This window comes from Sus scrofa, chromosome 13 (genome assembly GCF_000003025.6).
Source record: "Sus scrofa isolate TJ Tabasco breed Duroc chromosome 13, Sscrofa11.1, whole genome shotgun sequence".
Taxonomy (NCBI): domain Eukaryota; kingdom Metazoa; phylum Chordata; class Mammalia; order Artiodactyla; family Suidae; genus Sus; species Sus scrofa.
Genome location: NC_010455.5, coordinates 40,078,271 through 40,091,708, shown reverse-complemented (window position 1 = coordinate 40,091,708; position 13,438 = coordinate 40,078,271). Strand labels below are relative to the sequence as shown.

Sequence of the window (13,438 nt, the reverse complement as noted above, 5' to 3'; positions counted from 1 at the left end):
TTCCTTTCCCTAGAAAAGGGAAAAAGACAAAAAAAAAAAAAAAAAAAAAAAAAGTCCTTGGAAGTTCCCATTGTGGCACACCAGGTTAAGATCTGGCATTGTCTCTATGACAACATGGGTTCAATGCCTGGCCTGGTATAGTGGGTTAAGGATCCGGGGTTGTAGCAGCTGTGGCACAGCTCTCAGCTGCAGCTGGGATTTGATCCCTGGCTCGGGAACTTCTATATGCCACGGGTATGGTCGAAAAAGACCAAAAATTCTTTGGTTTGTCACACGTGTAATTTAAAACATGTTACTTTAAAATAAGGAATCCTGAGTGATAAGAAAAGGACTGAAATTATCTGAGCTTGGATAAGAGCACAGTACGTTATCAATGATGAATGCAAGCTAGCATCTTTTTTCCTTTTGGCAAGAACTTTTGGTCATTTTACAATTCATCAGCACTTTTACTGTTCAGGGAAGACTGAAAAAATGGAAGATAAAAGTCAAATAAATGAGCTCTTCTACTTTTATCAGGGGTAGTAAAACATCTGGTGGGAAAAAAAAGCTTGAAGCTATAAGTTGAAGTCAAACTAGGGGAGTTCCTATTGGTTTCAATAATTTATAGTAGAAGTGATCACCATCACTTAGGATAACAGAGAGATGACTACACATAAATTTATTCTACCTAGCCTAAAAATGCCACTGTGTTCTCCCAAGACACTAGTTTCAATTCATAACCAACCATATAAGTGACTATTCACAACATGCTGCCATTTATCTCCAGAGCTGAAGGTAAGACCTGCTCTTTATGGAGCACTTACTCTATGCCATCTCTTCCTCAGCTTATTCCGTCTCCCAGCAACGCATGGAGGTAGATGTCACGATCCTCCTTTTACAAAGACTCCCAAAGCTCTCAGAGGGCCGATACCCTAAACAGGGGCTCTCAGCTAGTAAGGATTGAGAATAGACTTCACCCAAAGTCTGTCTGACCCAGGGGCATGGCAGTTCCTAGGTTCCATGGCCTTGGGCAGAATGCTTTCACATCATCTACCCTCTTATTTTGATGAACAGGGGTTGGCTGAACAGGCAGGACCAGTCCATCAAGTCAGGAGAAGCTGGGAGGGAGTGGGGGCAGAGTATGGAGGAGAACCCAGGACTCTGGGACCTGATGGGTGATCTGAGTGAATACGGCTGTGGAGCTCTCTCAGCACTTTCCAGTCCAGTCACCGGACTTTAAAACCCTGCTCTTTGCAACCCACCTGCTCCTACTTGTACACAAACTTCTGTCTACGTACATCTGGGCTGGATGTTATCTGGGCACCACATGGAAACTATACAAATGAGAAAACTATTTTAATTTTTTATTTTTATTTTTGTCTTTCTGCCTTTTCTAGGGCCGCTCCCCTGGCATATGGAGATTCCCAGGCTAGGGGTCGAATTGGAGCCGTAGACACCGGCCTACACCAGAGCCACAGCAACTCGGGATCCGAGCTGCGTCTGCAACCTACACCACAGCTCATGGCAACGCCAGATCCTTAACCCACTGAGCGAGGCCAGGGATCAAACCCGCAACCTCATCGTTCCTAGTCGGATTCGTTAACCACTGAGCCACAATGGGAACTCCGAGAAAACTATTTTAAATAAGCCCCACCATGAACACTAGGCAGGTTCTGAAGAAGCAGAAAGGAGCATTTTTATATGAACATGCCTAAAGTGGCCACACATTTACAGAGTACTCAGAAATCTGAAAGGCAATTGTACCAAAATAGAATAGGGTCTTTGAATAGGATCTTCTATTTCCATACTACACTCCTATTAAACTCTTAACAGCTGCACGATACGTGAACCTCTTTCCTGTGCTTTACTGTTAAAAACCACGAAGGCTTTGGATTTCAGCAGCAATGCCAGATCCTTAATCCACTGAACCACCAGGGAACTCCCCTTTAGTTTTTAAACTGAAATCTTTATGAACAAGATGAACAATTAGGGGTCCTGGAAGGTGTTTCAGAATTCATGTGTTAAAAGGCAATAAGGCTTCTGTTTCTATTTCCACTTAAAAAAGAATTCTGCCAATAAGTAATTATTTAAATATTTTCTCCCTTTAACTCAGAACAGACGAAGAGCCTCCAAGTATGCATGCAAGAAGTGTGGGAGGCATCACGGAGATCAAATGAGTTTATTTATGACTCAGTTGGTACATCACGGTTTTTACCATTACATAGCCTTTGAAGTTATTTTGTTCTTAGTCATATATGGTTTCATTCACAAGCATAATGGACCATGACGAAAGGCAGGCTTAAGGAATGCCGACAGCAAAATATGAGTTAGTGAGAAGTTGATGAGAAATACAAATAAAAATCATCATAAAAATGATTACTGAGCAGACTGTCTGAAGATGCTCTTTATCAGTGCCTTAAGTTGTAAGTCACCTTATCACCATTCGTACTGTCTGTATTTCAGAAACCAGCGTAATTCAGCTCCCAAACATTAATACATAATTTTAAATAATGTGCCAACATGAATAAAATATTTTTTAAATTTAAAATCACTTCCAGGAGTTCCCGTCATGGCTCGGTGAAAACAAACATGACTAGCATCCTCGAGGATGCAGGCTCGATCCCTGGCCTTGCTCAGTGGATTAAGGATCTGGCATTGCCATGAGGTATGGTGCAGGTTGCAGACATGGCTCAGATCCTGAGTTGTTGTGGTTGTGCTGTAGGCTGGTGGCTATATCTCCAATTTGATCCCTAGCCTGGGAACTTCCATATGCTGCAGGTGGGGTCCTAAAAAGACCCCTCCCCCAAAAAAAATCACTTCCAGAGAAAGTTTTCACAATTCAGTATTACTATAAAAGAAGTTTGCAAGTTAAAAAACGCCCAGGGAGTGCCGATACAGAACAAGTTCTCTGGAAGGCTCTGGTAAGCCTTTCCTAATTCTCCTGGGAGGACCTAGGTGAAGCCACACCCACCTTGCCCTCTCTGCTCCAGGGCAGACTGGCACTTTCAATGTCTTATTTCACCACTGGTTTATAAGCCTGCCACGTCTACCAGGAGTAAACTCCCTACTTCATTCATCTTTTTACCTTAATACATAGCACAGTGCTTGGCCACAGGAGATGCATCAGAAGTGCTAACTAACGTTTCCAACATTTTAGAGGTTTCCTGACATGGGAGAAACTGTGTGCTTCATAGAGCAGAATGCATCCAAGCCCAGGCTATGCACGCACAGCCTGACTGTGCTCCCCTTAGGGGAAAGAAGGTCAGCTGGGCTATACAGAATATAAGTGCATTTCTCAGGAAGCAGTGTTCTGAAGATGTCAGTCCCGCACTCCCCTTCAGAGCTGTCACTTAGTTTGGTCACTTGGCAGAGGAAGTGGCAGGAAAAAGAGCAAAGCAGAGGGCTTTCTATTTTATTCTTTCACTCCACTCCCAGAGGTCAAGTGTGTCTGCACCGACGTTGGGATTCCTCTGGTGCTGTACAAAAGCTGGGGTGTGAGCTGCTGATATAAGCACCTGCCAGGGGTGTCCTCCCTGCAGGCCTGGCCAGTTCTGTGGCCCACCTGTCTCTTCCACCTCTCCTGCCATCTTTGAACACTGCCAGCCAGCTCTGTTGCCAGGCAGGCCTGGTAAGGAGACCCTGTGCTGTATCTCCAAGCCTGGCTGTCAGAGCGTATCCCTCCAGGGTAAAAAGGAAAAGCAAGCAGAAAGGACAGGGCAAAAGGAGTGCTCTTTGAGATGTCACTGGTCTTTTTCACTATTTGTTAGCAAAGTAGTCACAGTTGACTGTGATATAAACTTTTAAATAATTTTTCTTTTTCCATTCAAAGACTAAAAAGTACTAGTACCTAAAAAGAAACTAGTGCTCTAGCAATACAGAGGTAATAAACTGCAACAGAAACAGCGATACCTATGTGCTGAGCTCTGTTCAGCATCCTTACTATCCCCACTTTACAGATGAAGAAACTGAGGCTGGAGAGATTACACAAGATCATTAAGGTGTTGTCCCTCTCCACAAGTCATTTACAGTTTCATCTGTGTCAGAGGGAGCATATAAACAGAAAAGAGGGAGTAAGAAATAATCAGTGCATAATGCTGGCAACTTTTGGACAAATTAAACTGAATGGAAATTTCAGAAGAAGGAAATCACTCAGCTTGGTAGGTATGACAGTAGGTAGCACTCCCCAGGAAGGTTTCCTGAGCTACGCCATGAACAAACATATTCATTCAACAAATTCACACATTCATCAGGTAATTACTAAATGCTTGCTATCTATGTGCCAGGGGGTGTGCTATTTTGAAACTGAATCAACATATCAATACAGGGACATGAGAGGCTGGATTTCAAATTTAAAAAACAAACAAACAAAAAAACCTCAAAGACAAAGGCATCCACAGCGGCAGAGCATGTGCCATTTGCCCCTTTCCATCTAAGGGGTAAGGAAGGGGCAGAGATGGGCCCTCCAAGCAGAGACCCACTTCTCCACCCTCAGCAGTCTGAGAGCGAGTGCAAGAGCAGGGCCTTCTCACCACTGTATCCCCAGATCTGCCCACAGTTCCCATCAGAGAACCGGAGCTCAATAAGGCCCCATGGGACAAACGAGCGCAAGGCTGCTAGTGACAGAGGTGATTACCCAGTCACATGCAGAGATGCCCAGAGCATGGCAATGTGCCCCACCCACTCCCACTGCCCTGCTGGGTCAGTGGGTCCTGTTGCACTGGCCAGACCCTTGGCCTGCCGCTAAAGGTCTGATGTGGGCAGGCCAGCTTCCGGCTTCATCTCCCTCTGCTTCTGCAAAGAGGAAAGACTGCAGGACTGAAGCCCCTGCCCAGGAATCACTTGTCCCCTGGGGAAGGGCAGGCTCAAAGGAAGGATGGATGAACAACCCCACTTTCCCTTTTCACCTCTCCAGGTGGTCTTCAGACATCTTTAGGTTCAGGAAATGTCCCATAACAACCCTCTATTCATTCCCTCTTCCCACCACCCCCAAACAGCCTCAGCTGAATTAATGAGGAGAAATGGCTTGTTTCTGATGAGCCATATCAAAGAAATGTGAGCAGCCTTGTTTGGTTATCATAAACCAGAGGTGCTATGCTAAGAGGCGGAGCTGGGACCAGGGCACACACCCTGCTTTCCGGCACAGAGTCCTTTGCCCTTCCCTTGTGCCACTCTGTCTAATAAGTCATCTAGGCAGGCACACAGGCATTAGGCAAGCTAACTCTAACGAGACATAATTTATCTACTGTTCTAAATACAACTGACCCTTGAACAATATAGGTTTGAACTGTGCAGGTCCACTTATCCTGGTTGGCTGAATCTACAAATACAGAGGGTGGGCTATAAAGTTTAAGTTCAGATTTTCCACTGCAAGGAGGGCTGGTGTCCCTAACCCCCATATTGTTCAAGGGTCGACTGTATTGGGTTTTCTTAAAGCAGGGTATATGGGGAGTTCCCGTCGTGGTGCAGTGGTTAACGAATCCAACTGGGAACCATGAGGTTGCGGGTTCGGTCCCTGCACTTGCTCAGTGGGTTAACGATCCAGCGTTGCTGTGAGCTGTGGTGTAGGTTGCAGACGCGGCTCAGATCCCGCGTTGCTGTGGCTCTGGTGTAGGCCAGTGGCTACAGCTCGGATTGGACCCCTAGCCTGGGAACCTCCAGATGCCGCGGGAGTGGCCCAAGAGATAGCAAAAAGACAAAAAAAAAAAAAAAAAAAAAAAAAAAAAGCAGGGTATATATGGAAGTGCAGTGCATTTTTTTAGGTACAATTACCAACTGAATAAGTAATTCTCCAAGGTTAGTTTTCAAAATTTTCCCAGTGATTCTAACCCAAAGATCCACAGCCCAAGAGTTGGCCTCAGGTCAGTGCGGTCTTAAGAGGTCATATAAACATGTGTATGGGTGTTTCTAGAGAATCTGTCCCTCTGATGAGATCCTTAAAGGAGCTGGACCTAAAGAGCCTAAAGAACTTGTGCTTAGAATACACCCCGAGTTTAGAATACCCCAATGTGATAAAAGTTTCTAGGGTGAGGGCTAAGGGGTTGGGGGCTTCTTTCCAGGGTAATGAAAATGTTCTAAAATTGAGGATGGGAGTTCCCGTAGTGGTGCAGTGGTTAATGAATCTGACTAGGAACCATGAGGTTGCGGGTTCAATCTCTGGCTTTGCTCAGTGGGTTAACAGTCCGGCGTTGCTGTGAGCTGTGGTGTAGGTTGCAGACGCAGCTCGGATCCCGCATTGCTGTGGCTCTGGTGTAGGCCAAGGGCTACAGCTCCGATTCGACCCCTAGCCTGGGAACCTCCATATGCCGCAGGAGCGGCCCAAAGAAATAGCAAAAAGACAAAAAAATAAAATAAAATAAAATTGAGGATGGTGACAATTCTGTGGATGTACTAGAAGCTAAGTTGTTTACCTGAAATGCGTAAACTGTATGGTATATGGTACATAAAGCTGGTACACAAAAACTTTCCAGGAAGACTCCTTTACCCCGCAATGGATTCCCCAAGCTCCCATTATGTTAATTAATATCCTGTAGGCCACCAAAAAAAAAAAAAAAAAAACCAAAAAACTACTGGATTATTTGAGGCCAAAATGACCAAGGAATTCCCTTTTGATTTCAACTTTTTTTAGTAAACAGGAGGAAGCACATGATACCTTGTTCCTCAGCTAGAAATGGCCAGATTTATCTCAAATTTGGTAGTAAAAACCCAGCCAGGGGCTAAAGGGTCAATCCACACAGACTCTCCCCACCCCCACCCGCAGGTCTAAGCATTTATGCAAGTAAAGTGCTGGTCCCTCAGCCCTTAGTCAAAAGTTTCAAGGTGAAAACAAAGGCCCTCCATCAAGACCTCTGCAGAGGAGTCACACCTTAATTTTCCCAACCATATGCATGTTAGCCACAAAAGTCACTGGCAAGGAGGACTCCCAGCTTAAGGGGAAAACAATGGAAAAAGCCTATTACTCTCCCTCCCACAACACCCCAATACCCTTAAGCACCTATGGGTTCTAAAGCAATCTTGGCATCCAGCTCCCCCATTTACAGAATGGAAGAGAAAGGAGCTTCATTTCATATGAAACTGCCCAGAAACCTCTAGCAGCTTAGAAGCAACCACTGCCTGCCTGCAGCAGAGAACAGAGGATTTGTTTTAACTCACCTCAAGTGAACCCACTTAGGTGCTCATATATTTTGAACAAACCCAAGATCACAATCCACATGGAAACTGTGTACCATGGGTGTCTGTTTCCTCTATCCCTTGGGGAGCAAATCAAGTAAGTTAGCTTTTTTCATAAAATAAACCTCGGGCCCAGAATCTATGTTTTTTTCCTAGTAACTACAGCCAGGCTCCAATTTGCATTCTTACCACAAGAAACTTTTCTAGTAAAATAATCCTCAAGAGAGGTGATACATGAAAATTAAGAATCATCAGCCCAGAGTCCCCTGGTGGCTCAGTAAGTTAAGGATCTGGCATCGCCACTGCTGTGGCTTGGGTCACTGCTGTGGTGTGGGTTCAATCCCTGGCCCAGGGAACTTTTGCAAGGTATGGGCAAGGCCAAAAAAACAACCGCCAGCCCCTAAGTCAAGCTGCAAAAATTTGATTTCCATAGGAAGAGATTGAAGATGAGACTGAATCTACAATTAATTTTATCAGTCTCTATAAGCTTCCATTTCAGTTTTCCAGTGCACTCATCTCAGTTTTCAAGGACAAGTGGATAAAAATATATAACCAAGTAGAAGACTAGCGATGCGATTCCCAGAAAATCACTATTGTTATCTTATTATAATGTGTATGAGTGCTGCAAGTTAAATGCCATACTGTCTCCACTGGCCTATGCAAACATCTTCAAAAAAACTTTTTAAATATCCAGTAAAACCTGCGATTTGAAAGACACTTCCAAATAGCAACCGCAGAGAATCCCAGATAGAGTCTGATATTGGGCAGTGGATTACCATAAAATGTCAGGATCCGAAGGCAACAATGTCTCCTGTTTTGGCATCACATTTGAAGAGGCATCCTGGTAATATGTGAGCAGATTGTTAAAAAAGGTTACCATGAAGAGGCTGAAACTCAATAAACCAAGCCACAAAAAGAACTTCAAAACTATCTGTATTATGATAGGTAAAGGTTCTGGTTGACTTGTACACATCTTGGAAAACAGAAGATCCCAGAATCCAACAGAACAAAGCTCCATGAAAGCAAGAGCTGTCCAGTTCATCACCAGAGCCTACAGCATGTGCCTAGCACATGCTACATGTACAATACATTTCTACTGAATGTGTATTATGAAATACACAAACTGTACAAGACGCAGTTTCCAAAATCAAAGGTTCAAGGTGAGATCTATTTTCAGTAAAGATCTTAACATGAAATATTATCTTTTCCACAGACTTTTAAAATATTCTGTTATGCCTCAAATACCACTAAAACTATCTTTTGTTTCTCAAGAACAAAATGCATCAAATGCAGAGTCAATGGGCCCTGATTCAGATGAACCTCAGAGAAGAAAAGTCAAAAAGGAGGAACCTGAGATTAAGAGCTATCACACTACAGCATACCGACCAGCAAAAACTGGATATATACACTTGATAACAACCCTCTCCAAAACTGGCGGTTTCCTTTGGTTTCTATTTCAGCTAGGTAAGCATTTTGTTTGTCAGTCTACTGACTTTAAAAGTTTTCTCTTTCATGTAGTCAAGAACTTACATGTTTCCCTTGTCCTCATTCCTAGGGCTCCCAAAGATTCCCACAATTTACCTATGTGGCTCTTCATCAGAAAAAAGAAAAAAAAATTCTTTTGTCTGGAAAATCCTTCCCTTTCTGCCCCCCACCCTCCTCAACTCCCCTTGCTGAAAGCATCCCTAAATACTGTCCTTTCTGATTTTATGGAAGCTTCATTTCCTTGCAGCAGAAGCCTGGTCTATTTCCTGAAGCTAAATTCATTGTGCTCCAGAAAAGTAAAAATAAAATCATTCAAACCACAGTCAGGCACAGAATCACCTATACCAGCCTGCACCTCCTGCCAGTTCCTCATCCCCAAATACCTTTCTGGTGGTGACCTTGTGTTCCCTTCATCCTTCTGGTATCTGTAATTTCCAATCCACAGAATTTTCCCCTCCCAAATCCATAAATCCTAAACCATATATAAAAAAATTTCTGTTACAAACTCTGATTCCTAAGGCTAAACAACCTTGATAAATGAAAGCAACCATGAACAGAAATTAGCTTACTTGCAAAAATAACACGTTAACGTGTTTACCCTTTGCATATATGTCACCAGAAAATAAAGAGATGGAAGAGAAATAAGGAGAATGCACTTTACAGATACTTCATAAAGGTCATTTCCTTTGATCATCATAACAACCTTGGGAGGCAGGCAGGGCAGGCACTTATTCCCATTTACAGAAGACAAACATAAATATCAAAATGGTTAAGTGACTTGCCCAAGACTCACAAGTGTCAGCCCAAATCCACATTAAGATCTTACCTCTCCCAAATGATGTCTACTATGTACCCTCAATGTAGGTTTCTGTGCTATAGCCAAGAAGCAAACCTCCTAGAGATTCAGCATTTCAAAGGGAAGTCGGTTCTCTGACTTTTGGGATACCATCTCCCTTTAGCTAACAAGTCAGAAAGCCATCCTCAACCTTCCCAATAGAAAACACTGCCTTTTTCTCCTAACAACTACTTCCTTCCAAAAGTTTCCAACAGTTCCTGTTTTAAAGGGACTTACTCTTTAAGCACTAATTAATAGTCCAAAAAGTTTGCATCAGCATATGATTTTCTCTATAAAGTTCAGGGCTGATGCAATATTTCCCAGTCTCAGATTTTACAGCTAAAATGACAAGAACACAGAACAGTCAAAAATTACGCAAGACAATGTTGCATTTTTTTTTACTCAACCACATCTGCCTCTATGTGTCTCCTGTGAGTCATTGTCTTTTGTGTTCAGTCATCATTATAGGAACTCCTATTCTCTACCCTAAATTATTTTATTTCTTAAAGAAAACCCCGGCAATAAGAATGGAATCTTATTACATCTTTCACCACCTTGCTGAAGCACTGACCCCTTAATGTGGACCCTCAGATGTCATGTTACTCCAACTTTTATCACTACCATTTTACATACACAGAAAAAGCAACAAAGTCACAATTCATTTATTTATTCATTCAACAAATACATATGAAATCCTATCAGATGCCAGGAAGTGGGACCCAAAACTGAACAAAAAGTGTCCCTCCTCTCACAGCCTAATGAAGAGGAAAACTAAAGAATTACAGAACAAACGATCAAGGTTAAGGTGGAGGTAAGCACAGGCCTTGGGGCAATAGCCATCATGAAATGCTTTCTGGAAGAAGTGGCCTGTGAGCATTTATAAGCATCTCTCTGTATTGTTAGTACAAAACAAGTCTAAAGACTCAACCCTACTCCCTGAAAGGTTGTAAGATTTACTGGCCAACAGTCAAGTAAAAATCTAACTAAATAGCAGAATTTATTCTTGACCCCCTACCCTAAATTTCAACCCTTAACCCCTACTCCCTTAGGCATAAATTAGAGCGTTTAACAAATTCTGTTCTATGCAGTGCCCTCTCCAAGTCTGAGGAACAGCATTAAAGATATGCACAATGAAAGAAAATGCACATTTAAGAAAAAGATCATTTTCCTAACTGGAAATGAACACTGAACAACCCAAGTCCTACAAAGCGTGGCTGTCAGAAGAGGAAACTGAGGTTCAAAAAAGTCCCACTTAAACACAACAGAATAAAAGGTCTCTTTGAAGTCATCAGAACAGCTTGAGCAAAAAGAGAAACAGAAGGCTATTGTGGGGCTTTAGCCTCCAGATGATGAACCCCAAACACACTGCAATGGTAAACAAACAAGCCTCTGAGCCGGAATCTGATTTGGTGACCTAACAAAACATTACAATTTAAGGAATCTCTCTCTCCCCATTCATTATTTCCCAAAGTCCCACTGGCTGGCAGCTTCTGGGTTTTTTGGTTGTTGTTGTGTTTTCCTTTGTTTGTTTTTTGCTGGTTTCTTGGTTTATTGCTTGTAAATTATAAAGCATAGTGTAATTTTCAAAAAAAAAAAAAAAAGGGAGAGGCAAATGAAAACAACCATGGTTTTAAAGACCCATAAAAAACACTATATGTAACAGAAATGAACTCTGTGTTTACTATGAGGGCCTATTAACTCCTTTATGCTTCTCCAGCGATTTTAAACTCAAATGAATACTACCACTGCCTACTAAAGAGCAATTTACAGGAGGGAAGGAACACATCCAAACACCTGCCTCAGCAGGACCCCAAACTGCCTCCCACATCATCTCCCTGCGCCCCGGCCAAGGAGCCGACATGCAAATGTGGCTTCAGACCTCAGCCACTCCTCTATCCCAACAAGTATGCTCTGAAGTCATACTTCCATTTGGGCCGGCACACTCTCATCCCCACCACTCAGACGCCCAGCTGAAAGGAGGGAAACTCAGCGGCCCCGGTGAGGAGATGGCTGGCAGAGGGCAGACATGGATGAGAGGGTCCTGAATGGTTTTCTTTACTCCGCGGCCGCAGATGGACCTGGGAATCCAACACCTCTCCCAACTCTGACTTCCTTTCTAGGGCACCCCCCCGAGGCCGTCTCACTCCTTGCCTCCACCCCCCCCCCACCCGGGGAGGGGGTGCTGTGGTTCCCACCCTCGACCCCTACGGACTTAAGCGGTCGCCTGGGCCCCGGGAACCCTGACCCTGAAACAACACCACGCCAGAGCCCTCTCGGCCTGGGTCGCCGACCCCTGCCCTGATGCCCTCCTTGACGACCCTGCCCAGCCCGCTGCCGGCCGCCCGCAGCCCTCCTGCGGCCCGGGACCGCCCCAAGCCGCCCGTCCGCCCGCCCTCCCGGCGGGCCGCGCACCGTGTGGGACTGCAGGCTCTGGCTCGCCTCAATGGCTGCTGTCAGCGGCACCGTGTCGTCCAGCAGCACCTTGCCGGCCGGCGGCTTCTCCATGAAGGCCATCCCGGGACGCCCGTCCGCCACCGCCTTGGGACCAGGGGCAGGAACCAGAGGCGCCGACTCCCGCCGCCGCTGGGTTCCGCCGCCGCCGCCGCTGTCAACACGCGCCGCCCCACGCGCCGCCGCCGCCTGCCCGGCCCGCGGGGTCCTAGCGCCGACCTTCTCGCTCTGCCGTGGCTGTCAACACTGGCCGCCCTTCACGCCGCCGCCTCCTGCGAGGTCCTAGCGCCAAGCCGTCTCATTTGCCACTGCCCTGACTCGAGCCTCCAAACTCCACGCAGCCACACCACAGACCTGGTGCCCTTAGCACCGGGCCTCAGACCTCAGGACAATTCACCCTAAGCCATCACCTCCAGAGGTCCTCTGATCTGAAGGCACTTCATTTGGGGCCCTGCTATCCAGGAAGCCTTAGGCCCCAAGATCCCCAAACCTCTCAATGATGGGGATTGTGAGGGCTTTTCTCACTAAGCCCTCAGAATTGGGCCCCAGAGTTGGAGCCCTAAGACTCCACCCTCAGACCCAAAGCTCTTTGAACTGGAGACGCTAAAAACTGGGCATTGGTCCAAGGAACTTCCAGCCTCTATCCTTAGTCCCAGCTTAGCTCAGCCCATAAGGCCTTCGAACTTGAGAACCCTCAACCTCTGACTCGGGATGGTCAGTCCCACCGTACTGCCTTCCAGAACCTAACCCAGAGCCAGAGAATTCTGCAATCAATTTCTCAGCCCCAAATTTGCCCCCAGTCAGCCTGAACCCACGGCCACAATCCTGGCCCACCCATTGTGCTCTTAGGCCAGGATAATGGAGTTAGACTTGGAATAAGATCTAGGGCTCCAGGATTTACCAGCTGTGTGATCTTGAATAAGTTACCCAATCTCTGAGCCCCAGCTCCCCACCTGCAAAATAGATAATACTTACATGGAAAAGCTGGTATGAAGAAAGTAGGATGGGAAGGTGTTCAGCACATAATAAAACCTCAAAACAATATTAGTTTCTTTCTTCCCCTATAGTTCAAAGAATAGAAGTTTCTTACTCAAATTTATCTTCCCTAAATTTTTACATTTCAGACAAGAGAACAGAATTTCTTGGGAGTTCCCACTGTGGTGGGGCAGAAACATATCCAACTAGTATAGTATCCATGAGGATTCGGGTTCAGTCCCTGCCCTCGCTCAGTGGGTCAGGGACTGGTGTTGCTGTGACCTGTGGTGTAGATTGCAGGCACGGATCAGATGCCACAATGCTATGGCTGTGGCATAGGCCAGCAGCTGAGGCTCTTCTTGGTAACCCTACCACCACCACCACAATTTGGCAAAGGCTTAAACAGTATCTAATGGGTACCCTCACCAGATCTCAGGCTTAATGGGATTGTTGGGCAACTCCAAGTGGCCAAGAAGCCATGACAGATTGACTTAGGAGCAAAGGCTCAGAAGAGAGATATGAAAAGGGAAACATGGAACTTCATGA

The 13,438-nt window shown here is 45.2% G+C and overlaps 1 protein-coding gene across 17 annotated transcripts in view; it reads right to left on the bottom strand.

Annotated features, from left to right (window-relative positions):
* Positions 1 to 12,471, bottom strand: part of PXK (PX domain containing serine/threonine kinase like) — an 81,150-nt gene extending 68,679 nt beyond the window's left edge. For 12 of the 17 annotated variants that reach the window (XM_021069074.1, XM_021069076.1, XM_021069071.1 and 9 more), the window contains exon 1: positions 11,879 to 12,088. In XM_021069074.1, coding sequence (XP_020924733.1) covers positions 11,879 to 11,980 — 102 coding nt within the window. In that variant the 5' untranslated portion in view covers positions 11,981 to 12,088. Of the gene's footprint in view, positions 1 to 11,878 lie in introns of all 17 variants that reach the window. The other 5 variants (XM_005669678.3, XM_003132276.5, XM_005669680.3 and 2 more) reach the window with 5 other exon arrangements.